The sequence below is a fragment of the Carcharhinus amblyrhynchos genome, chromosome 6, assembly GCF_965287045.1.
Source record: "Carcharhinus amblyrhynchos chromosome 6, sCarAmb.v2.hapA, whole genome shotgun sequence".
NCBI lineage: Eukaryota > Metazoa > Chordata > Chondrichthyes > Carcharhiniformes > Carcharhinidae > Carcharhinus > Carcharhinus amblyrhynchos.
Genome location: NC_137329.1, coordinates 127876344 through 127903460, shown reverse-complemented (window position 1 = coordinate 127903460; position 27117 = coordinate 127876344). Strand labels below are relative to the sequence as shown.

The 27117-nt window shown below is 43.2% G+C and overlaps 1 protein-coding gene across 8 annotated transcripts in view; it reads right to left on the bottom strand.

The window, feature by feature from the left end:
• osbpl8 (oxysterol binding protein-like 8) overlaps nucleotides 1-27117 on the bottom strand; it is a 333976-nt gene that overhangs the window by 85252 nt on the left and 221607 nt on the right. For 6 of the 8 annotated variants that reach the window (XM_080191450.1, XM_080191448.1, XM_080191451.1 and 3 more), the window contains 4 exons: nucleotides 19154-19234; nucleotides 18340-18441; nucleotides 9720-9923; nucleotides 2887-2971 (listed from right to left, as the gene is read on the bottom strand). In XM_080191450.1, coding sequence (XP_080047576.1) covers nucleotides 2887-2971; nucleotides 9720-9923; nucleotides 18340-18441; nucleotides 19154-19234 — 472 coding nt within the window. The remainder of the gene's footprint in view (nucleotides 1-2886; nucleotides 2972-9719; nucleotides 9924-18339; nucleotides 18442-19153; nucleotides 19235-27117) is intronic. The other 2 variants (XM_080191452.1, XM_080191456.1) reach the window with 1 other exon arrangement.

The following is a 27117-nucleotide window of genomic DNA, read 5'->3' as shown; positions in this document are numbered from 1 at the left end:
TGCCGGGAAGCTTCCAGTTATGATCATGGAGTCAGATGTAGGCAGAACTTACCTTTGAAACATCAATACTTCCACCCCGAGAGAGCACACTACCAAGGTACGAGAACTTTTCTATTGCCTTAAAACTGGAGCCATCAACAACTGTATTTGGTGCTTTATAGTCTGTGTCTGCTATTGGCTAAACCATGAGCTATGACTTGAAGACCCTTTCAGGCCTCACTTGGAGTACTGTGTGCAGTTCTGGTCGCCTCACTATAGGAAGGACGTAGAAGCTATTGAAAGGGTACAGAGGAGATTTACAAGGATGTTGCCTGGACTGGGAGGCATGCCTTATGAAGATAGGTTAAGGGAGCTGGGACTCTTTTCCCTGGAGAGACGAAGGTTGAGAGCCGACCTGATAGAAGTTTATAAAATGTTGAGAGGAATAGATAGGGTGGATTCTCAGAGGCTATTTCCCCGGGTTGAAATGGTCGCTACGAGAGGACACAGATTTAAGGTGCGGGGAGGCAAGTACAGAAGTGATGTTAGGGGTAAGTTTTTCACTCAGAGGGTGGTGAGTGAATGGAATCGGCTGCCGTCAGTGGTGGTGGAGGCGAACTCGCTGGGGACTTTTAAAAGACTTCTGGATGAGTATATGGGATTTAATGGGATTGGGGGTTATAGATAGGTCTATGGATTGGTAGGTGTTGATGTGATCGGCGCAACTCGTGGGCCGAAGGGCCTGTTTGTGCTGTAGTGTTCTATGTTCTAAGACACTGATTTGGAAACCAAAGTTTTTGGCAGTACTCAAGAACTTGTTTGCTGTAGTCTAGAGATATTGCGTGTTGTGGATCACTGTGTGCAGAAGCTGTCTGAATATTGCCTTTGTGACTTTGGTGGAGAGACACTGGTGAGTTTATTGAATAGAATCTTGTGCACGAATCGCAAAAACCCAGTCTGCAGGTGCAGCAGGTGATCAAGAAGGTGAATGGAATGTTGGCCTTAATAGCGAGGGGGATAGAATATAAAAGCAGGGAGGTCTTGCTGTAACTGTACAGGGCACTGGTGAGGCCGCACCTGGAGTACTGTGTGCAGTTTTGGGCGCCGCACTTGCGGAAGGATATATTGGCCTTGGAGGGAGTACACAGAAGGTTCACTAGGCTGATACTGCAGATGAGGGGGTTAGCCTATGAAGAGAGATTGAATAGACTGGGTCTGTATTTGTTGGAATTCAGAAGACTGAGGGGGGATCTTATAGAGATGTACAAGATAGTGAAGGGGATAGATAGGGTAGAGGTAGAGAGATTCTTCCTGCTTAGAAAGGATAGCAGGACTAGAGGGCACAGCCTCAAAATAAGGAGGAGGGGATGCAGTTTAGATCAGAGTTGAGGAGGAACTTCTTTACTCAAAGGGTGGTGAATCTCTGGAATTCTCTGCCCTTTGAAGTGGTGGAGGCTACCTCGCTGAACATATTTAAGTCATGGGTAGATAGGTTTCTGATAGACAAGGGAATTAAGGGTTATGGGGAGAAAGCAGGAAAGTGGAACTGATCCACTTCAGATCAGCCATGATCTTACTGAATGGCAGGGCAGGCTCGAAGGGCTAGATGGCCTACTCCTGCTCCTATTTCTTATGTTCCTCTTCACCAGAGATTCAACTTCCTTAGTACGCCACGGTTCCCTCGCTCAACCACTTCCTCCCTGCCTGACAGGTACATATTTATCAAGGACTCGCAGTAGATGCTCCTTGAACAAGCTTCACATTTCAGTTGTTCCCAGCCCCTGCAGTTTCCTACTCCAAACTATGTATCCTAAATCTCGCCTAATCGCGTCATAATTACCTTTCCCCCAGCTATAACTTCTGCCCTTCGGTAGATACCTATCCCTTTCCATCACTAAGGTAAACATAACCGAATTGTGGTCACTATCACCAAAGTGCTCACCTACCTCCAAGTCTAACACCTGGTTTGGTTCATTACCCAGTAATAGTAGTGTAAAAGATGCTGCTTACAATAATATTGTAGCGAGAACAGGAGTTATTTGTGCATGTTCTGGAAAAATTTCTACAGCAGCGTGTTTTCAGTCCAACGAGAGAGAAAATATTGCTGGACCTAGTTCTTGGGAATGAGATGGATCGAGTGGCAGGGGAGTGTTTAGGGGGTTGTGATTATTAGATAATCAGGTTTAGGTTGGCAACGGAATATGGTAATGAACAATCCAGAATAGAAATAATTCACAAGGGAAAAGTCCATTCAATTGGATTGTATTCCTTGAAGTGAAGGTTAAAAGGAGATTTGATACAGGTATTCAAAGTCATGATGGATCGGGACAGAGTTGATAAGGAGAAACTTAGGTTGAGGATCAAGAATTTAAGTTAACTTGCAAAAGAAGCAATGGCGACATGAGGAAAAACCTTTCACCAGAGAGTGGTTTGGATTTGGAATGCGCTGCCTGAGACTATGGTGAAGCCAGATTCTATTGAGACATTCAAAAAGTAATCCTATTGTGATCTTAAAAGAAATAATGTGGAGATGCCAGCATTGGTTTGGGGAGGCACAGTAAGAAGCCTCACAACACCAGGTTAAAGTCCAACAGGTTTATTTGGTAGCATGAACTTTCAGAGTGCTGCCCCTCCACTGCTGTGGCACTGACCTGATGAAGGAGCAGTGCTCTGCTCTGAAAGCTCATGCTACCAAATAAACCTGTTGGACTTTAACCTGGTGTTGTGAGACTACTTATTGATCTGAAAAGGGGGAACATGGAGTTATGGGGTGAAGGTAGGAAATGGCATAAATAATGATGGGCAAAACGGCCTCCTTCTGTGCTGTAACCATTCTATGATTCAGATTATATTTGGAGCATTTAACAAAATTTCACGATAATCAAACTTTTTATACTAAATTCTTACCATCAGATTCTGAAGCAGCTCGAAATATCAGGTAGCTACTGGGTAGTGGCTGAGTTATGGACCCAACAGTTTCACCTTTAGGACCCTTTAAAACAACATTACATTCAGTGCAAACACATTATGTTTCAAATATCATCTCCTTAAAATGAAGAAATTTATATCATGTAAAGTATTAGGACTTTTTTTTATTAGAACAATGCAGATTACAGGAAAAATAAGCGGGGGTTTAAAATTAGGAAAGGATAAAACAAGGACGACAGGTGCAGATTATTCCCTGCAGTTAAGAATCCAGATTGAAGAGCTATAGATACAAGATTAATTGTGAAGTACTTAGAAGATGCCAGGAGAAACTTCCTCACACAGAATTGAGAGTAAGGATAATTCACTTCTAGAATTAGTGGTTGGTTGAGGCAGAAACTAGGTCCACATTCAAGATTAGCTTGAACGCACAGAGGAAAGGGGGATAAAGGGATATGGGAATGGGTGGGTAAGTATGATTCGATTCAAATGCTTGTGTGGAGAGTAAACATAGTACAGCTTTGCCAAATGGCCTGTGTTTCTATGTATAATTTTTTGAACAGTTTAATTTACAGCACAATGAGCCAGAACATAGGAATTGATTAATTGTATAACCACCCTGATATGCAGAACAATTACTGGTTATTAATAAAAAAGAAAATGATTTTCCAAATAGCTTGGTGGGCAGATGTAGTGGAATATTGAGTTATAGATAATTGCACATAGGTAGGTCCAAAAACAATTCTTGTCTGTTGCTGAATTGGTGGTTCTTGACAGGACAATGAAGGAGGTACTATAGTTCCTTTCACTGTTCCAAGGTGGGGGTGGTAACTGTGGTAATATAAATTACAACAACAAAATCATGGCTAAATTTCAGTAATTAGATTTTGTATGTTAGGGCTAGTTTCTGTATTTGTCAATTAAAACCCTTACACAACAGATTGGTCATGGAGCCCTAAATCCACGATAAATGCTAAAGAGCAAGGCACCAACTTGCTTATGCCAAGTGTCATGCTCAAGACATGAAAGAAAATATACACATACAAATAAGCTGGACTACTTTATGTAATCATTTGTTTTGTGCTTTTTAAAATGGACAATTGCTGAGCCGATAGGGTGTTTCTAGCTGGTCACAGAAACCATGAAACATAGAAACTAGGAACAGCAATAGGCCATTTGGCCCCTCGAGCCTGCTCCGCCTTTCAATATGATTATGGTTGATCCTCAATCTTAATGCTATATTCCCTCAGTCTCGCCACACCCTTTGATGCTACTAAAATGAAAAAAAAAATCCCCTTCTTGAACTCATTCAGTGGCTTGGCCTCTATAGCCTTATGTGGTGGAGAATGCCACAGGTTCACTGCCCTTTGAATGAAGATAGTTTTCCTCACCTCAGTCCTGAATGGTCTCACTCATATCCTGAGACTGCCCCCCCCATTATATTATATATTATTTTATATCTTTCTTAGTAGGGAGACCAAAACTGCATGTAATACTCCAGGTATGGTTTCACCAAAGCCTTGTATAACTGCAGAAAGATATCTCTACTTCCGAACAAATCTTGAAATGAAGGCCCATCAATTTACCTTCCTAACTGCTTGCTGCACCTGCCCCTCAACTTTCATTGACTGGTGTACAAAAACACACAAATCCTTTTGTACATCTACACTTCCCAAAATACCACTATTTAAATAATACTCTCCTTTCTGTTTTTCACACCAAATGTATAACTTCATGTTTAGTCACGTTGTACTGTATCTGCCACATTTTTGCCCATTCACTCACCTTGTCTATATCACATAAGAAATAGGAGCAGGAGTAGGCCATCTAGCCCTTCGAGCCTGCCCCGCCATTCAATAAGATCATGGCTGATCTGTCGTGGCTCAGTTCCACTTTCCCGCCCTCTCCCCATAACCCTTAATCCCCTCTCTTATCAAGAACCCATCAACCCGCTTCTTAAAAATATTTAGCGAGGCAGCCTCCACCACTTCAACAGGCAGAGAATTCCAGAGATTCACCACCCTTTGAGTGAAGAAGTTCCTCCTCAACTCCGTTCTAAACCGCCTCCCCTTTATCTTGAGGCTGTGCCCCCTAGTCCTACTGTCTTTTTTGAGCGGGAAGAGTCTCTCCACCTCTATCCTATCCATCCCATTCATCATCTTATACGTCTCAATGAGATCTCCCCTCATTCTTCTAAACTCTAACGAGTACAAGCCTAGTTTATTCAGCCTCTCCTCATAGCTCAATCCCCTCAACTCTGGTATCAGCCTAGTAAACCTCCTCTGCACTCCCTCCAGGGCCAAAATATCCTTGCGCAGGTGCGGCGCCCAAAACTGCACACAGTACTCCAGCTGCGGCCTCACCAATGCCCTATACAGCTGCAGCAAGACCTCCCTACTTTTATATTCAATCCCCCTCGCTATGAAGGCCAGCATCCCATTCGCCTTCCTGACCACCTGCTGCACCTGCAAGCTGACTTCACCTTGAAGTCTCGTTGCATCTCCTCACAACTCACAATTCTGCCCAGTTTTGAGCCATTAGCAAATTTGGAAATGTTACATTTGGTTCTCTCATGCAGGCCATTTGTATATATTGTGAACAGCAGGACCCCAAGCACTGATCCCTGCACTGCCCCATAAATAACTGCCTGCCACTTGGAAAAAGATCCATTTATTCCCACTCTGTTTCCTTCTATCAACCAATTCACAATTCATGCTAATACATTATGCCCATCATATGTTCTTTAATTCTGTCCACTAACCTCTTATGAGGACCCTTATCAAAAGCCTTCTGATACACCACATCCACTGGTTCTCCCTTAAATACTAGACCAGTTACATCCTCAAAAAATTTCAGTAGATTTGTTAAGCATGATTTGCCTTTCACAAACTCATCCTTGCTTTACCCAATCCTGTTAATTTGCTCCCCTATTGACATCAGGCTAACTGGTCTGTAAGTCTTCCTTTTTTCTCTTAAGAGCAAAAGAACATAAGAAATAGGAGCAGGAGTAGGCCATCCAGCCCTTCAAGCCTGCCCCGCCATTCAATAAGATCATGGCTGATCTGTCGTGGCTCAGTTCCACTTTCCCGCCCTCTCCCCATAACCCTTAATCCCCTTGCCTATCAAAAACCTATCAACCCGCGTCTTAAATATATTTAGCGAGGTAGCCTCCACCACTTCAACGGGCAGAGAATTCCAGAGATTCACCACCCTTTGAGTGAAGAAGTTCCTCCTCAACTCTGTTCTAAACCGCCCCCCCCCCCACCCTTTATCTTGAGGCTGTGCCCCCTAGTCCTAATGTCCTTTCTGAGCAGGAAGAGCCTCTCCACCTCTAACCTATCCATCCCATTCACCATCTTATATGTCTCAATGAGATCTCCCCTCATTCTTCTAAACTCTAACGAGTACAAGCCTAGTTTATTCAGCCTCTCCTCATAGTTCAACCCCCTCAACTCCGGAATCAGCCTAGTAAACCTCCTCTGCACTCCCTCCAAGGCCAAAATATCCTTGCGTAAGTGCGGCGACCAAAACTGCACACAGTACTCCAGCTGCGGCCTCACCAGTGCCCTGTACAGTTGCAGCAAGACCTCCCTACTTTTATATTCAATCCCCCTCGCTATGAAGGCCAGCATCCCATTAGCCTTCCTGACCACCTGCTGCACCTGCAGGCTGGGTTTTTGCGACTCATGCACAAGGACCCCAAGGTCCCTCTGCACCGTCGCCTGCTGCAGTTTTTCACCATGTAAGTAATAGTCCTTCCTACCATTATTCCTACCAAAGTGGACAACTTCACACTTGCCAACATTAAATTCCATTTGCCATTTCCTGGCCCATTCGCCCAGCCTATCTAGATCCTTCTGCAGACTTTCCACACCCTCCGCACAATTTGCTGTTCCACCAATCTTGGTGTCATCAGCAAATTTCGACACCCTACACTCGGTTCCCTCCTCCAGATCATCTATATAAATGGTAAATAGCTGAGGCCCCAGCACCGACCCCTGGGGCACTCCACTAGTCACCATCCGCCAATCCGAATAGCACCCATTGACCCCCACTCTCTGCCTCCTATTTGACAACCAATCCTCTATCCACGCTAACACCCTACCCCCAACTCCATGTCCCCTGACCTTCTGCAATAACCTCTTGTGAGGTACCTTGTCAAACGCCTTCTGAAAGTCAAGAAAGACCACATCCACCGGCTCTCCTCTATCCACCGCCCTAGACACATCCTCATAGAACTCCAGTAAATTTGTCAGACACGACTTCCCTTTAATGAAACCGTGCTGCGTCTGCTCTATCAAGCAATTCCTCTCAAGATGCCTCGCTATTTCCTCCTCGATGACGGATTCTAACATTTTACCTACCACAGACGTTAAACTAACCGGCCTATAATTCCCTGCCTTCTGCCTGGCACCCTTCTTAAACAACGGCGTAACATTAGCCATTTTCCAATCATCCGGCACTTCCCCGGAATCCAGCGACGTCTGGAAAATAACCACCAAGGCATCCACTATCACCTCTGCCATTTCTTTCAGAACCCTCGGATGCATTCCATCCGGTCCTGACGACTTGTCCACAATCAGCCCCTCCAGTCTGTCGAGCACCGCCTCTCTAGTAACAGTAATGTCATTAAGACCCTCCAGTCCTACCACCTTTCCATCTCTAACACCCGGCAAATTATTCATGTCCTCCTCCGTGAAGACAGAAACAAAAAAGTTATTCAAGACCTCAGCCATATCCCCATCCCCTACCACTAAGTCCCCCTTCTCATTTCTAAGGGACCAACGTTCACCCTAGCCAGCCTCTTCCTTTTTATATATTTATAAAAACTCTTGCTATCCTTTTTTATATTAAGCGCTAGCCCAGCTTCATAGTTTCTCCTACCCTTCTTTATCAACTTCTTTGTCAATCTTTGTTGACATTTAAACCTCTCCCAATCCTCTTCTCGCCCATTACTCTTAGCTACTCTAAACGCCTCCGCTTTTAATTTAACACTTTCCTTCACCTCCTTCGTTATCCACGGCTTATTACCTCTCCTCCTACGGTCCTTTTTGACCATCGCAATAAATTTCTGCTGAGCACCAAGAAAGATCTCCTTAAAGATCCTCCACTGCTCCTCAGCAGACCTACCTTCCAACGCGCTCCCCCAGTCAACATTCGCCAATTCTTCTCTCATCCTACCGTATTCCCCTCTGTTCAAACAAAGGACGCGCATCCGGGAACCCACTTTCTCCTCCTCCAACTGCACCAGAAACTCCACCATACAATGAACACTCTCCCCAAGAGGATCCTTCACCGCAAGGTCCCTAATTCTACCCGCCTCATTACATAGCACCCGATCCAAGATAGCTCGCTCCCTCGTCGGCTCCAACACACACTGTTCCAGGAAACTATCCCGGCAGCATTCCAAGAACTCCTCCTCGAGCCCACCGCGTCCAACATGGGTCGACCAATCAATATGTAGATTGAAATCCCCCATAACTACGGCCGTCCCATTCCTGCACGCCGCACTTATTTGCACGTTAACAGCCCGCCCCACCTCCAGATCATTATTCGGGGGCCTATAGACGACACCCACCAGCGTCTTCCTCCCTTTGCTGTTCCTAATCTCTACCCACAACGATTCCACTTTCTGCTCCTTGGCTCCAATATCATCCCTTGCCACCACCCTGATGCTATCCTTAATCAGCAGAGCTACGCCCCCCCCTTTTTCCTCCCGCCTATCCTTCCTAAACACTTGATACCCCTGGACATTCAGTTCCCAGTCCCTGTCACCTTGCAGCCACGTCTCTGTAATGGCCACCAGATCATATCCATTTGTGCCGATCTGCGCCACCAGCTCATCCACTTTATTCCGAATGCTTCGTGCATTCAGACAAAGTGCCTTCATCCCAGCCTTCACCTGGACCCTATTTGCCGTAACGCCACCAACCATACTCACGCCCCCTAATATTGTCTAGTGGAACTGAACTCAGGCAGTTACTTTTTGCCTCCAACGTGAACAGGACTCCAGACAACAGCCTGTGCTGTCTGCCATCAAGCCAGTGGCAGCAGAAAGAACTGTAAACCTTATCAAACCTGCCAATATTAGAGTTGTGTCTCCCAGACTATCTCCTTCTATGGGCTGTCACCCATTGTGAAGTTTCACTGTGGAAAGATCACTCTACAATCAGCCCCTTTCATCTTGAAAGAAAGATTTCAGTTCACTTCAGATTCTGGACTTTGGACAGATGTAAATTGTATTTTCTTATGGTCTGGAACCCTCTACCTTTTTCTCCATTTATTGCGTGAATGAAAAGAATGGACTTTGCAAAACCTCTCTGATGTGAATGCAAAATTAAATCAAGCCTTTTATTCTGCTGTGTAGTTTATTCACAGAGGATTGGAACATTACAAATTTAAGGGTTGGGGGAAATACCCCACCATTTATAAAGGAGGACATCAGAATAAAAAAAACTTTCCATTTACAGGCAGGGAGAGAGTGGAGACCAGGACAGTTTAACTTGATTCTCCCTCCTGTCCGTGACACAAGTCAAGCTTTGTGATAAAAATCCTAGGTTCAATGAGTTTTTGTAAAAATATTAAAACCAAGCTAAAATACTGTAGGGAGCACAAAAGAAAATCCAATAATTAATTTATGTAGGAAAAAAATCTTAAACCTATACGAGCAGTTCATTTTCTGAGTGACATAATTTACATAAGTGAAAAGCAGTAAAGTCTCAAGACCAAATTCTGCCATGCTGAGTTCAATTCCGAAAGCATCTTGCACATCAAAACCAGCATCCAGTATTCCTATAGAAGCAAGTTGCACAAACCTTTACAGCCCAAATGGACTGCTCCAAGGGGTGGAAGACTTTAAAACAGAAACCATCCTTCTTTGATGGTCGCTCGATGAGTTCACATGCATTCAGAAGCACTGTTCCTACCCACTGGCCATTCTTGGGGGTTTTATAGATCAACAATACTCCAGGTTTCAATACACACCACAGCTTTGTCCAACTTTTTAAAGTTCCACGAATCTAACAAATACAAAACATTGTTGTTTAACCAAAGAAATCAGAATTTTTTTAAAATCACATTTCTCCGGAGAAGTCTGAGTGAATGTAGAAATCATTTGGATTGTCGTGGCATCACAAAGACAAACACCAGTTCTCATGGATTTAAAAGAAACTTGTTATAATTTGTCCCGAATTTGAAAACATACAAATACCCTGTACAGATGGCAGATCAAGGTTGGCAAAGAGACTTGATAAACATAAAGGAGTTTCTTCCATATTAAAAATTCACAATGTTGCTCGAGTTACCTAGTCCACTTCGCAAGCGATATCTGTCGCATCCAGCTGGGCATAGTATGAGAATGATCATCAAATATATAAAACAAACACCAGAATTCTTACCAGCAGAAAATACATGTGCAAAAAACATTTACATTCAAATGGAATTTCTGAGAACCCAGCATGAATTAGATGTCTGGAATAATACTCAATCTTTCATGAGAGGGATAATGAAAACTTTTGATAGAGGGAATTTTGTACCTTTAAATGCATCTTATATATACAGCCCTTTTAAAAAAATACACAGACTGTAAACGTTTGCTGAAAACCTCCGACTTTGTCGATGGCTGGGATTCTCCCATGCCGCTAAGAGTGTAACGAGTTTTGGTTGGAATGCCAAATTCTCCATTCTCACTTGCAGTGGTGCACCTATAAACCCTGTTTCTCTCTGTACAGACATCACCAGACCTGCTAAGTGCTTCCAGCACTTCCAGTTCTCCAGCATCCACAGTATTTTCATGAATTAGATGTCACTTGGGGCCATCACCTACCTTCCAAATGTTTTATCAATCACAGTTAAGCGCCCATATCATAACTGTTTTGTGATCATACCAAGAAGTTAGAAGTCTCACATCATTAGGTTAAACTCCATCAGGTTTGATGATAGCATCGATGTGACTTTTAACCTGGTGTTGTGAGACTTCTTACAGTGCCCACCCCAGTCCAACAGCAGCATCTCCACCTCACGGCCAAAAAAATTCCTTAACTATTTCTCAAATGTAACTAATACTTTTATAAAAAGTTCCCAATTCTAAATGAAATGTTCATAATCTGTTAAGTCTGATAATGTATGTGTTTTTTACAAAGAACTGTTAACATAACATGCATTTATAGGTACAGAATATAAACCTCAACAGTGAGAATATATGCTGTAGTTAAGAAACGTTAGGGTTAACGCTCACCATCGGCCTTGTCCAAGCCCCCGGCACTAAAGGGATCTCAGTCTATGTTTGGGTCTGGAGTTGTGCAAACTAGGATTGCAAATTTCCTCCACTAAAAGAGATGAGTGAACCAGATGGGTTTTAATGGTCACCATTATTGAGACTAGCTTTTTCGTTCCAGATTTATTAATTGAATTTAAGTTCCCCCAGCTGTCGTGCTGGGATTTAACTCCTGCCTCCAAGGATTAGTTCAGGCCTCTGGAACTTGTCCAGTAACATTATCACAATGCTAACATACCCAACATTGTTCTTTTTGTAAACAAGTGCTGAAAATGGATTATTCAAAAGTATTTGTGATTTTGCGGTGCTGTAAATTCAACAATTACAAAGCAATCTTCTGGTTTAGCTGTTGGACAAATACTTGAAATCTGTGGGGTTCTCTACATTCAGAGAAAGATCAAACTGCATAAACTGATCAAACTTAAGTGCACTTAATTCTGCAATGGCCTTTTTCAGGATTTTTTATCCATTATCCAAAAACATCAAGCGGGATTGCCAACTGTCCTGTAGGGGATAATAAAAACGGTTCCAGTGGTGGTTACATGACCATACTGCAGACAAAAAGCTCAACCTATTTATTTTTTCTTTTCCTATAATAATCAATCCTCACGATTGGAGAGCAGCATAGGATGATGAATAAATATGAATTTTGGTTGCAAAGACCACTGGCTGGTACATTTTTGTGAGTTGTCACCTGCCTGATTTTCCTTGGTCCAGCCTTAGATGTGGAATCTGCAGACTGGGAAGATACAGCGTTTGCCCAGTTAAGTTCCACTTCTCTATCTTTCCCCAAACTTCAATCAAATTGGTGCACATTAGAAAAAGATAGAGGAAAAGAACGAGTGAAAGAGAAATTGAAAAGATGAGAGAGAAAGCGGGAGTAGTAACAAGAGCAGATAGTTCAACTCCACGAGTCTGTTCTGTCATTTAATTAAATCATGGCTGATCTGTGAATAAAAGTGAATGGAAACAGCAAATGCTACCAATGCAAATTGCTGTGACAAATACAAGTACAGCTATGAGCAATTTCCTACATCACATTTCCAATTGTGATGGCAGTATGACAGCATTCTGGACTATGATATTTGCCTTCCTGATGTTAAAGGTCAAATCAAACTCTTCACTGGACTCTGGGGTGGTTCCCGCACATTCGAAAACAACAAATGTGATGTCACTGTTTAAAAAAGGAGATAGACAAAATAGGTTGGGTTCGCTTAACTTCTGCAGTAGGGAAAATGCTTGAATCTATCTTCAAGGAAGAAATAGCGAGACATCTGGACATAAATTGTCCCATTGGTAAGACGCAGCATGGGTTCATGAAGGAAAGGTCATATTTGACTAATTTGGTGGAATTCTTTGAGAACATTACATGTGCCGTGGACACATGTGGACCTGTGGATGCGGCGTATCTGGAATTCCAGAAGGTGCTGCACCAAAGACTGCTTTATAAGATAAAAGTGCACATAATATATTAGCACGGATAGAGGGTTGATTAACTAACAGAAAGCAAAGAGTAGTGGAAATTGGGTGTTTTCCTGGTTGGCGATCAGCGACTAGTGGTGTGCCTCAGGGATCAGTGTTGGGACTGCAATTGTTTACAACTTATGTAGATGATTTAGAGTTGCGGAGCCAAGCATAGTATGTCAAAATTCGCAGTTGACACTAAGATAGGTGGCAGAGCAATGTGTGCAGAAAATGCTGAAAGTCTGCAAAGGGATATAGATAATCTAAGTGAGTGGGCGAGGGTCTGGCAGATGGAGTACAATGTTGGTAAATGTAAGGTCATCCATTTTGGAAGGACGAACAACAAAATGGACTATTATTTAAAAGGTAAAAAATTGCAGCATACTGCTGTGCAGAGGGATCTGGGTATTTTTGTGCAGGAATCTCAAGAAGTTGTTTTGCAAGTGTAGCAGGTAATTAAGAAGGCAAATGGAATTTTGTCCTTCATTGCTAGAGGGATAGAGTTTAAAAACAGCGAGGTTATGTTGCAACTGTATAAGGTGCTGGTGAGGCCACACCTGGAGTATTGCATACAGTTTTGGTCTCCTTACTTGAGAAAGGATATACTGGCACTGGAGGGGGCGCAGAGGAGATTCACTAGGTTGATTCCGGAGTTGAGAGGATTGGCTTATGAGGAAAGACTGAGTAGACTGGGAGAACACTCATTGGAATTTAGAAGAATGAGAGGAGATCTTATAGAAACATATAAGATTCTGAAGGGAACAGATAAGATAGAAGCAGGGAAGTTGTTTCCAATGGCGGATGAAACTAGAAACTAGGGGGTATAGCCTCAAAATAAGGGGAAGCAGATTTAGGACTGAGTTGAGGAGGAACTTCTTCACACAAAGGGTTGTCAATCTGTGGAACTCCCTGTCCAGTGGAACAGCTGAGGCTACCTTATTGAATGTTTTTAAGGCAAGGATAGATACATTTTTGAATACTAAAGGAATTAAGGGTTAATTAAGGGCGGATAGAACATAGAACATTACAGCGCAGAACAGTCCCTTCGGCCCACAATGTTGCGCCGACCAGTTAAAAAACAATGACCCTCTAACCTAAACCAATCCCTTTCCATCCATAAACCTATCCACGGATCTCTTAAACGCCCCCAAACTAGGCGCATTTACAACTGCAGCAGGCAGGGCATTCCAATCCCTCGCCACCCTCTGGGTAAAGAACCTATCCCTGACATCCGTCCTATAACTACCCCCCCTTAATTTAAAGCCATGCCCCCTTGTGCTAGCTTTCTCCATCCAAGGAAAAAGGCTGTCACTGTCCACCCCATCTAAACCTCTAATCATCTTATATGTTTCAATAAGATCCCCTCTTAGCCGCCTTCTTTCTAACGAAAACAACCTCAAATCCCTCAGTCTCTCCTCATAGGACCTCCCCTCCATACCAGGCAACATCCTGGTAAACCTCCTCTGCACCCTCTCCAAAGCCTCCACATCCTTCCTATAATGTGGGGACCAGAACTGCACACAATACTCCAAGTGCGGCCGCACCAGAGTTGTGTACAGTTGCAACATGACGCTGCGACTCCTAAATTCAATCCCCCTACCAATAAACGCCAAGACACCGTATGCCTTCTTAACAACCTTATCTACTTGATTCCCAACTTTCAGGGATCTATGTACACATACACCTAGATCCCTCTGTTCATCCACACTATTCAGAGTCCTCCCATTTGCCCTATACTCGACACATCTGTTATTCCTGCCAAAGTGAATTACCTCACACTTCTCCGTATTAAACTCCATCCGCCACCTCTCAGCCCAGCTCTGCAACCTGTCCAAGTCTCCCTGCAAACTATGACACCCTTCCTCACTATCTACCACACCTCCGACTTTGGTGTCATCAGCAAATTTACTAATCCACCCAACTATACCCTCATCCAGATCATTAATAAAAATTACAAACAGCAGTGGCCCCAAAACAGATCCCTGAGGCACACCACTCGTAACTGAACTCCATGACGAATACTTACCATCAACCACCACCCTCTGCCTCCTATCTGCTAGCCAATTCCTGATCCAATTACCTAGATTACCCCCAATCCCATACATCTGCATTTTCTGCAGAAGCCTTCCATGGTGAACCTTATCAAACGCCTTACTAAAATCCATATATACCACGTCAACTGCCTTACCCCCATCCACCTCTTTGGTCACTTTCTCAAAAAAGTGGATAAGTGGAGCTGAGTCCACAAAAAGATCAGCCTTGATCTTATTGAATGGCTGAGCAGGCTTGAGAGGCCAGAGGGCCTACTCCTGCTCCTAGTTCTTATGTTCACAGATGAAAGATGTTCTGTTCATTTGCTGCTGAAGATATTCCCCAATATGGAATGTTAGTCTTTTTATTCTTTCATGTGATCTGTGTGTCATTGGCCCAGCATTTATTGCCCATCCTGAATTGCCATTTGGGGACATTTAAGAGTCAGCCATATTGCCATGGGTCTGGAGTCACATGTAGACACCAGACCAGGTAAGGAAAGCAGATTTCCTTCTCCAAAGAAAATTAGTGAATCTGATGGGTTTTATAATAATCAAAGATAGTTTAATGATCACTCTTACTGAGACTGGCCTTCATTTCAGATTTATTTGATTAATTAAATCCAAATTCTACAAGCTGCCACGGTTCCCCAGAGCATTAACTTAGGCCTCTGGAACACTAGTCACTCGTATTCCACTAGACCACTGTGGCACCCCAGTACAGAGCTCCTTCCTTACAGTACCTCTGTGCTGATGGCATCATCAGTACAGAGCAACCTTCTGATGAGGACTTGGTGCACTTTTGTCTTGGATCTCAGGCAAGCAAGGTTGAACCACTTTGTCATTTCTGGTACATAGGAAACACCCTCTTCAGATGAATTGAAGATAGATGATAGCTACAAAGAAAGCAACCTTGCGTAACCATTACAGTTTTCAAAGGTTCCAATGTTGCCCCCTCATATTCTCACGGGAGGAGGATATCATACTGAGCAGCAGTTATCAGCACTAACAATCTGCTGGGATGAGAGAGGGCCAAGATAAGCGGACCCTGTTTGCCTTCAGTTTATTCAAGAAAGATTTTAAATATTTTCCCCTCTGTTTAAAGCAGATTAAGCATAGAACATAGAACACTACAGCACAAACAGGCCCTTCGGCCCACGAGTTGCGCCGATCACATCAACACCTATCTATAACCCCCAATCCCATAAAACCCCATATACTCTCCAGAAGTCTTTTAAAAGACCCCAGCGAGTTCGCCTCCACCACCACTGACGGCAGCCGATTCCATTCACTCACCACCCTCTGAGTGAAAAACTTACCCCTAACATCACTTCTGTACTTTCCTCCCCGCACCTTAAACCTGTGTCCTCTCGTAGCGACCATTTCAACCCGGGGAAATAGCCTCTGAGAATCCACCCTATCTATTCCTCTCAACATTTTATAAACATCTATCAGGTTGCCTCTCAACCTATGTCTCTCCAGGGAAAAGAGACCCAGTTCCCTCAACCTAACTTCATAAGGCATGCCTCCCAGTCCAGGCAACATCCTTGTAAATCTCCTCTGTACCCTTTCAATAGCTTCTACGTCTTTCCTATAGTGAGGCGACCAGAACTGCGCACAGTACTCCAAATGAGGCCTGACAAGGGTCTTATAAAGTTGCAGCATTACCTCCCGACTCCTAAACTCAATCCCTCGATTAATGAAGGCCAGTACACCATACGCCTTCTTGACCACCTCTTCCACCTGTGAGGCCGATTTAAGAGTCCTGTGGACCCGGACCCAAAGATCCTTCTGCTCCTCAACACTACCAAGACTCCTGCCCTTGATAGTGTACTCGTTCATCCCGTTGGTTCTGCCAAAATGGATGGCTACACATTTATCCGCGTTGAAGTCCATCTGCCACTTCTCCGCCCAGTCCTGCATCCTATTTATGTCCTGCTGCAACTTTTGACATCCTTCCAGACCATCCACAACACCACCGACCTTCGTGTCATCAGCGAACTTACTTACCCATCCCTCCACTTCCTCATCCAGGTCATTTATGAAAATGACAAACAGCAAGGGTCCTAGAACAGATCCCTGGGGCACTCCACTGGTGACTGACCTCCATTCAGAAAAAGACCCATCCACAACCACTCTCTGCCTTCTGCAGGCAATGATGTGGGTATGCCGGCGTTAAAACCTGGTGTTGTCAGACTTTTTACTGTGTTTCTGCAGGCAAGCCAGTTCTTGATCCACAAGGCCAAAGGCCCTCGGATCCCATGCCCTCTCACCTTCTCAAGAAGTCTTGCATGGGGGACCTTATCAAACGCCTTGCTGAAGTCCATGTACACCACGTCCACGGCACTTCCTTCGTCAATGCGTTCAGTCACATTATCGAAGGACTCAACTAGGCTCGTAAGGCACGACCTGCCCTTGACAAATCCATGCTGACTATTCCTGATCATGTCAAACCTCTCCAAATGGTCGTAAGCAGAACGAGTTATTGGAAAAAACGGAGAAAGATTTCTCTTCCAGATCCTGTGTGTGGTTGTGTGTTCTATTCTTTTGGAAAAGTCATAGGAAAGTTGATCTGCAATGATATTTCTGAATATTTTGTTTTGCGTATAATGAGGAACCCAACTAAGCAATGGAGCAATGTACAAAGACAAAAGAGAAACAATATTATCTGGGCTTTGGTCAGGAACTTAAGGCAGGTTGATCCAGGCCAAGGATTCACAACTTTCAATTCAAGTTGCTCAGGTTGAAGGAACTCCATCTTTGGAAAGAGAACATGTACGGTGAATACATATGTTCAAAATAGTTTCCATTGTTGATGTTGTTTTTACTGTATTGTATTTAGATGAGTATTTGTCACCTTGAATACTGCTGAAAGAAAACATTTTCATCTTGTACTCATCAGGATAATCACAAGAATGCCAATATCTATATGAGAAGAATGCTCTGATTGATTGGCAAGTGGGCTCTGATTGGTAGAAGCATTGCCATGGAGAATGTACCAGTAAATGGTGACTGACAATCAACTGTCAAACACTGGTTGAAAATTAAAACCAGGCAGCTTGACTCTGATTGTTCAAAGTATTATCCTAAGGAATGAACCAGCAAATGGTTGTCGCTTGTTTAGATGAAACAGGCACAATGCATGTACCTGTTCTATCTGCTTGCAAAGAACAAGGCCGTGTGCATTAACATATGTAGTTTCCAGTACATACAAATGCACCAAATTGCGAATTCGACTCACAATCTTAAATTGGTTGTCAGCATAACATCTAGCACACTGACGATTATTTAGCAAATGTTGTCCAGTCACAGAATCATATCTAATGTTGGACACTTTGGTATTCTTGCAATTGTCCTGATGAGGACAAGTTGAAAACATTTAACAATTTTTTTTTTCAACAATACCCAAGTTCTGTAGTGCCACACAACTAATTATATTCATCTCATTTTTATTTACAATAAAGTTTTGAAATACAAAAATAGTATAAACAGGATAAAATGAAGACTCCACAACATCTTTGACATGATTATCAGTTTACATTAATATTGTGTTTAATAATGGAATTAAATTTGTGAAATGTAATTGTACATCAATTTCCACATAGCTTGAGCAGCAAAGCAAGAATTTTTAATACAACACCAGCTATAGCCCCTGTCACAACTCACCTTTAGCCAATCTGCCATCACTATTACAGAGGGATCAGTAATACTGCTCAGCAACTCTTTTGTGGCTCTTTTCTTCTCTTCCCTGTAATTTTTCTTCTGAACCTGTAATTATAATTTATTTATTAAAGAACTGCAATAAAACTAATATAATTAGCATAAATCAAGGTCTCCTGCAACAAGGCAAGTCCTAAATGTTTCAGCAAAATTTTAAATTTGAATTTAAGTTAGCGCTGGTTTACTGCAGTTTATGTTATTAAAATGAACAGAAATTGTGCTTTCGCTCGTTCAATACTTCGTATACAAGATAAAGTGCAATAGAGGTGTAAAAGTTTAAAATTAACATTTCAGTCAAGGGGCTTGAATGACAAATTGTCCTCCTGCTTTATTGCACTGATCCCTGCAAGTGATTTACTACCTTGTCTTTGAAGGTGAAATTTGACACTCAGTCATTAACATCTCTTCACCTCAAGGAACTGGGTTTGATTCAAGATAAATTGATGAAATTACGATTTTGTCTTTCTGTTGGTTATAAATGATTAAAATATATAGAAGTGGTTTTAATCCAATTTCTAGAGCACAGAAAATAAAACAAACCTCAGTGAGGTTCTAGGTATGATTGTTGTGTAGTACACTGTCATACTGATGCTGCAAGGGGTATTCTGGGACTCAGGCAAACTGTAGAGGCTGAGTATTTTAAGAGAATATTTTACCAAAATGTTGGTGGAACTAAATCTTCTGAAATTCATTTTTAATTTGAAAAACAAAACATTCATGCACAATTATGAATACAATTTCTTAATATCAATTAATATACCTTAAGGGACTCCTTTTTTGTGAGTTTACTCCCAGGTGAGACAAGATCCTTTTCTGTTCCATTATAAAGCTTGGACTCTGACTGTAACAATGTAAAATAATACGATTCACAAAGGTTGGAGTTTTCGAATACATATTGTAAAGAAACAAAATGGCTAAGCTGGCTGGTCTCAAGACTGAGACAAACGCTGGCCATTATGTTTAAGTGAAACACTGCAAAGGTATTTTGTCTTCTCCACACTACCTGCTAGGTTGAGTTTATTTCATTTAAGTATTAAACTGAAATAGATCTACATAGAGCTTGAAAGATACAAGGATACAAACATACACCATCTATCCACCAACAAACCTAAGAGCAGTCAACATGATGTTAAAATACATGCAACAAAGACAGTATTAAATAGTGAAGGGATTAATTACAGCAAAGTGTCTTAAAACATAAGCCAGGAAATACAGAAATATCCCTAGTGTACATAGTGACCGAGAAACTCAACTTGCTAATATCAAAACAAAATGGAAATAATTGCAAATCACTAAGGTTACATTCAAATTCACCCTAGCCTCCAACATCACTCTAGGGGTGAAATCTTATGGAGATGACAGGCATCTCACAGTCAAAGACATCTCACAGGAGAGCCAGTGAAAGCCTCGTTTTGCCTCTTTTCAAGAGGGCGTGCCCATCTTCTACGATTCAGGTATGTAACACGCCAATGGCAGGCGTTGTTGCGAGATCAAAGGCTCCATGGATAGAAGGCAGTGGAGTAGTAGTATTGTCACTGGACTAATATTCAAGAGACCTGCGTTTCAATCCTACAATGGCAGATGGTGGAATTTGATTTAAATAAAAATGTGGAATTAAAAGTCTAATATGAAATCATTGTCGATTGTCATAAAAACTCACTTGATTCACTCGGAAATCTGCTGTCTTTAACCGGTCTGGCCTACATGTGGCTTCAGATTCACAGTAAAAAGTCTGACAACAACCAGGTTTAAGTCCAACCGATTTATTTGATAGTAAACTCACAAGCTTTCGGGGTTTGTCCCTTTGTCAGGTGAATGGAGAGTTCTGGCCTCAGACAGTACATATAACAGCACAGACAGTTTACAGATTACTGATTAGAATGCGAATCTTTACACCTAATCTGCTGTTCAAGTCCTAAAGTGGCCGACAATGTGAGTGAAAGGAGCACTGATCACAGGCTGAAGAGATGTGTATTGTCTCCAGACAGTACAGTAAGTGAGGTTTTGCAAACCCAGGGAAGTCACGGGGGTTACAGATAGTGCGACATGAACCTAAGATCCAGCATATCCACATCATGGCTTCAGGTTCACAGCACTGTAGTTGACTCTTAAATGACCTCTGAAATGGCCTAGTAAGCCCGTCAGTTTTATCAAAGCGCAAAAAGGTCAACAAGAAATGAAACTGGAGAGACCACTCGACTGAGGGACCAGAAATGACAACTGCAAAGTCAGCACTGTCAACCTGCACAGTCTTCCTCATTAATATCTGGGGATGTGTGCCAAAATTGGGAGAGCTGTCACACAGACTAGTCAAGCAAACAATCTGACATAGTCATGCTCATGGAATAATACCTTACAGATAATGACCAAGACACCACCATCCTTGGATACGCCTTTCCTACCAGCAGGGCAGCCCAGTAAAGGTGGTATACAGTGGGGAGGGAGTTGTCCTGGGAGACCTCAACATTGACTCTGGACCCCATGAAGTCTCATGGCACCAGGTCACACATGGACAGGGAATCTCCTGCTGATTACCATGTACCTTCCTCCCTCATCTGATGAATCAGTATTCTTCCACATTGAACACCACCTGGTGGAAGCAGTGAGTGTGGCAAGGGTGCGGAATATACTATGGATGGGGGATTTCACTGTCCACCACCAAGCCTGGTTTGACCAAGACCAAGCCGGTCGAGTCCTAACGCACGTTTCTGCTAAACTACGACTAAGACACCAGTAAGAGGGAAAACCATATTTCACCTCACCCTCATTAACCTGCCTGCCTCAGGTGCATCTGTCTGCGACAGTATCAGTAGGAGCAGCCAGCACACAGCCCTTGTGGAGATAAAGTCCCATTTTCACAACATTATGTGACACTCCCAACATGCTAAATGGGATAAATTTCAAACATATCTGGCAACTCCAGACTGGGCATCCATGCCACAAGCTGCAGCAGAACTGTACTTATTCACAATCTGTAACATCATGGCCTGGCATATCCCCAACTCTACCATTATCACCAAGCTAGGGAATCAAATCTGATTCAATGAAGAGTGCAGGAGGGCATGCCAGGACCAGCAGCAGGCATATCTAAAAGAGAGGCACCAACCTGGCAAAGCTACAACACAGGACTATTTGCATGCCAAACAGCAAAAGCAGCTAAAGTGATTCCATAACCAGTGGATCATATCAAAGCTTGGCAGTCCTGCCACATCCGTGAATGGCGAAGGACAAGCAAACAACTCACTGGAAGAGGCAACAATATATCCCCATTCACAAATATCCCCACCTTCAATGCTGGGGGAGCATAGCACATCAGTGCAAAAGATAAGACTGAGGCGTTCACAACAATTTTCAAACAGAAATGCTGAGTGGATGATCCATCAGTTCCTTTTGGAGGTCCCCAGTAGCACAGATGCCACTTTTCAGCCAGTTCAATTTACTCTACTTGACATCAAGAAACAGCTGAAGGCACTGTATGCTGCAAAGGCTATAGGCCCCAACAATATTCTGTCAGTAATGCTGAAGACTTGTGCTCCAGAACATTCAGCACACGTAGTCAAGCTGTTCCAACATTGCTACAATTCCGACATCTACTCAGAAACGTGAAGCATTTCTCAGGAACATCTTGTATGCAAGAAACAGGATGAATCCAACGTGGTCAATTAGGACTAGAGGGCACAGCCTCAAGATAAAGGGGGGGGGTGGTTTAGAACGGAGTTAAGGAGGAACTTCTTCACTCAAAGGGTGGTGAATCTCTGGAATTCTCTGCCCATTGAAGTGGTGGGGGCTGCCTCGCTCAATATTTTTAAGACGCGAGTTGATAGGTTTTTGATAGGCAAGGGGATTAAGGGTTACGGGGAGAGGGCGGGAATGTGGAACTGAGCCACAACAGATCAGCCATGATCTTATTGAATGGCGGGGCAGGCTCGAGGGGCTAGATGGCCTACTCCTGCTCCTATTTCTTGTGTTCTTACTGCCCCAGCATCTACTTTCGGTCATCAGTGACGCTCAGTTTGTGTTCTGCCAGGGTCACTCAGCTCATGATCTCCTTACAGCATTAATTCAAACTTGGATAAAAGAACTGAATTTCAGAGTTGAGATGGGATTGTCAGTCTTTTACATCAAGCAACGTTTGGCCAGGATAAAGGCGACCGAGCAAAACTGGAGTCAATGGAAATTAGGGGGGAAACTCTCCGCTGTTTGATGTCATACCAGGCACAAAAGACGGTTGGAGTTGTTCAGGGTCAATCATCTCAGTTCCAAGACATCACTGCAGGAGTTCCTCAGGGTAGTGTCCTAGACCCAACCACTTTCAACTGTTTTGTAAATGACCTCCCTCGCTTCATAAGGTTAGAGGTGAGGATGTTCGCCGATGATTGCACAATGTTTAGCACCATTTGCAACTCCTCAGATACTGAAGCAACCCACGTTCAATTACAACAAGGCAAAGAACAAAGAACAATATAGCACAGGATCAGGCCCTTCGGCCCTCCGAGACTGCACCAATCATATGTTCCTAACTAGACAATCCGTTTGTATCCCTCTATTCCCAGTCTGTTCATGTGGCTATCTAGATAAGTCTTAAATGACCCTAGCGTGTCTGCCTCAACCACCTTGCTTAATACTGGATTCCAGGCCCCCACCACCCTCTGTGTAAAATACGTCCCCCGCATATCTGTATTGAACCTTGCTGCCCTTACGTTGAACTTGTGACCCCTTGTGTTTGTCATTTCCGACCTGGGAAAAAGCTTCAAACTATTCATCCTATCTGTGCCCTTCATAATTTTATAAACTTCTATTAGGTCCCCCCTCAACCTCCTCCTTTCCAGGGAGAACGACCCTAGTTTACTCAATCTCTCCTCATAGCTAATACCCTCCATACCAAGCAATATCCTGGTAAACCTTTCCTGCACTCTCTCCAAAGCCTCCACATCCTTCTGGTAGTGTGGTGACCAGAACTGGACGCAGTATTCCAAATGTGGCCTAACCAACGTTCTATCTAACTGCAACATCATATGCCAACTTTTATACTCAATGCCCCATCCAATAAAGACAAGCATGCCAAATGTCTTCTTCACCACCTTTTCCACCTGTGTTGCCACCTTTAAGGATCTGTGGACTTGCACACCCAGATCCCAGATCCCTCTGTGTTTCTATACTCCTGATGGTTCTGCCATTTATTGTGTAGCCTCCCCCCCCCAACATTAGATCTACTAAGATGCATCACTTCGCATTATTGTCCAACACCTGGACAATAATGAAAGCTTTGGCTCACAGATAGCAAGTAACATTCATGCCACACAAGTACCAGGTAGCATTTCCATAAATGAAAATCTAGCAATTGTCCCTTGACATTCAATGACATTACATCAATAAATGCCCCACTATCAACATCCTGGGGTTATCATTGACCAGAAACGGAATTAGACTAACCATGTAAATTAGTAGATCAGAAACTAGGATTCCTGCAGTGAGTAACTCATCTCCTGACTCCCCAAAGCCTGTTGACCATCTACAAGGCCCAAGCAAAGAGTTTAATGGAATACTCTGCACTTGCCTGGATCAGTGCACCCCAACAATATACAAGAAGCACAACACCATCCAAGACAAAACAGCCCGCTTTATTGCTACCCTTTTCACAAACATTCAATCCCTCCACTACTAACAAACAGTGACAGCAATGTGGACCATCTACAAAATATAAGGATACAAGGCGCCTTCAACAGCACTTTCCAAACTTATGACTGCTACCATCTAAACAAAAGCCAGCAGACTTGTAGGAAGACCATATCTGTGAAGTTCCTCTTCAAGCCATACACAATCCTGACTTAGAAATATATTGTTGTTCCTTCACTGTTACTGGGTCATAACCCTGAAACTTCTTCCCTGACAGCTCTGTGGGTGTACCTACATGACAGGGACTGCACCAGTTCCTCTTGCTGGCCTAGCCAGTAACATTCCATAAATAAGAAAAAAAAGGATTTTCAAATGTCCCTGAGAAACTAAATAAGGCTAGAGAACTGGAATTAGTCTTTGCCTCTTAGCTTTTGTGTTTCATCCGTTTTCCTTTCTCCCTTCCTTCTTTATTTTTTCCCTGTATTTTCTTCCAATCTCTTCTATCACTCTCATCTATGATAGTGATGTGGCCATCCTCTTCCCTCACAGTGTCTCTCGATTGGGCATCAAGTACTTTTTTGAATGACAAGACTCCCCCCACCCCAGGAAGCCTACACGCAATTCTGCACAAAGTTACTTATTGTGCCCGCCACTTGGTTGGCCCACTGCCCCTGCCCAACATATCAATGGTTTAATACCAGCAATGGTGAGATAATGCCCTGAAAGGGCATTATTTGCCCACTTAAGGCTCTCAATCAGCAGCAGCATCGGAAGGTTGTCCACAGAGACTCCAGCTATGGACATAATCAGAATGGAAGTGGGAAGGTAGTGGGGTCCACTCCAATCCCCCTCCACTTGATTAAATAGCCATCGCCACCAAATTCATCAATGGGAGGGCACAAGATTTCATTCTCAATCTACAATAAACCCCATACAAGCAACATTGGTGGTACTCAGTTTGTTTAATCTAGGAACAAAATATTCTAATGCTATGTAAAATTCTCTGCTGCTGAGCACACATATACAGTCGAAACGTAACACAAAATTAAGAAGATTTGACTTCAGCATACTGTAAATATATTAATTGCTGTAACTTTCAAAAAACACAAGTGACCAATAACCCCCCCACAAAGTAGCTCATTACATATTTATGAAAACCAACATTGATCTTCCAAACCTCAACAAATCCCAGATTAGTGTCAAATGAGCTTTCATTAATGATCCAGCTAAATTTAGCAGGCGGGCAGCACTATGCTAAGTGATCGCATAGGAGCTGAAAAATAACATCAGAAAAGTGGCACCATGCAGTGAAATGAGGGTTGGAGTGGGGGAGTGCAGTGAACAGATGAATCCATTGGGTAATTAATTCATAGCATGCAAGCATGGTCTGAAAGTTGTATCAGCCTGAAATATTTTGCAGCTTTTTAAAAATCCAGTTTAAGTATCAGATCAATGATGTGCTTTCAGATGGCATGTCTTTGGTACTTTGACAATTTTCATCAAAATTGCAATGAAACTTTCAGCAATTTGGATTTTTTTTCCAGAGGAAGAGCTTGGAGATGATGAGGTATAGTCAAATACAGTGCAAGAGGTGGCTGATTAAAATACGCTCACACTGAGCAGTGACGACACTTCACGAGTACTTCATTGGCTGTCAAACATTTGAGATATCCAGAGGTAGTGGAAAGCATATTATTTATTTCTGTCTTTCTTCTTTTCTGATTGAAAGCAAAAGACCTTTTACTAGACAAACAGTCGACCAAAATATCTGTCAAATTTCTCACTTGTGAACCATTCATCAACAACATCTTACATTTATTTCCAAAGCTAAGACATGCACTTTGAACCAAAGGAGGTGACCAAAAGTTTGGGCCAAGTGGATTCAGAGGATCCTGAAGGAGAGAGAAATGGAGGAATTTCAGAAGGCAAATCCAGACCTAGAGGCATGGCGGGGCAGGCTCGAAGGGCTAGATGGCCTACTCCTGCTCCTATTTCTTATGTTCTTATGACCATTCAATGCAGCAGCTATTTCTACTACGAGACTAAACTCATAATTTAATGTGTTACACTCCAGGCCGTATACTACTGGACAAGTCAGGTCCCAGGGTGGAACCAGGCTTAATTATTTTTGGTTTAGAAATGTGGTGGGCAGCTCGTGAACAGAATCACAGAGGCTGCTGATACCCTTTTAACTAAAGAATAAAACGTGCAGTTTTGGGCGCCGCACCTGCGCAAAGATATTTTGGCCTTGGAGGGAGTGCAGAGGAGGTTTACTAGGCTGATACCGGAGTTGAGGGGGTTGAGCTATGAGGAGAGGCTGAATAAACTGGGCTTGTACTCGTTAGAGTTTAGAAGAATGAGGGGAGATCTCATTGAGACGTATAAGATGATGAATGGGATGGATAGGATAGAGGTGGAAAGACTCTTCCCGCTCAAAAAAGACAGTAGGACTAGGGGGCACAGCCTCAAGATAAAAGGGGGGCGGTTTAGAACGGAGTTGAGGAGGAACTTCTTCACTCAAAGGGTGGTGAATCTCTGGAATTCTCTGCCCGTTGAAGTGGTGGAGGCTGCCTCGCTAAATATTTTTAAGACGCGGGTTGATGGGTTTTTGATAGGAGAGGGGATTAAGGGTTATGGGGAGAGGGCGGGAAAGTGGAACTGAGCAGCGACAGATCAGCCATGATCTTATTGAATGGCGGGGCAGGCTCGAAGGGCTGGATGGCCTACTCCTGCTCCTATTTCTTATGTTCTTATGTAAGAAAAGATGGAACAATAATGCACTACTCCTTTGCCAACAACTAAGGGCAGCACGATGGCACAGTGGTTATCGCTGCTGCCTCGCAGCGCCAGGGTCTCAGGTTCAATTCCGGTTTTGGGTGGCTGTGTGGACTTTGCATGTTCTCCGGTGTCTGCGGGATTTCCTTCAGGTGCTCTGGTTTCTTCCCACAGCCTGAAGATGTGTATGTTAGGTGAATTTGCCATGGTAAACACACAGGTTTATAGGACGAGAGGGAGGATCTGGGTGGGATGCTCTTTTGGAGAGTTGGTAAAGAGTTATAGATAGGGTGGATTCTCGGAGGGTATTTCCCAGGGCTGAAATGGTCGCTA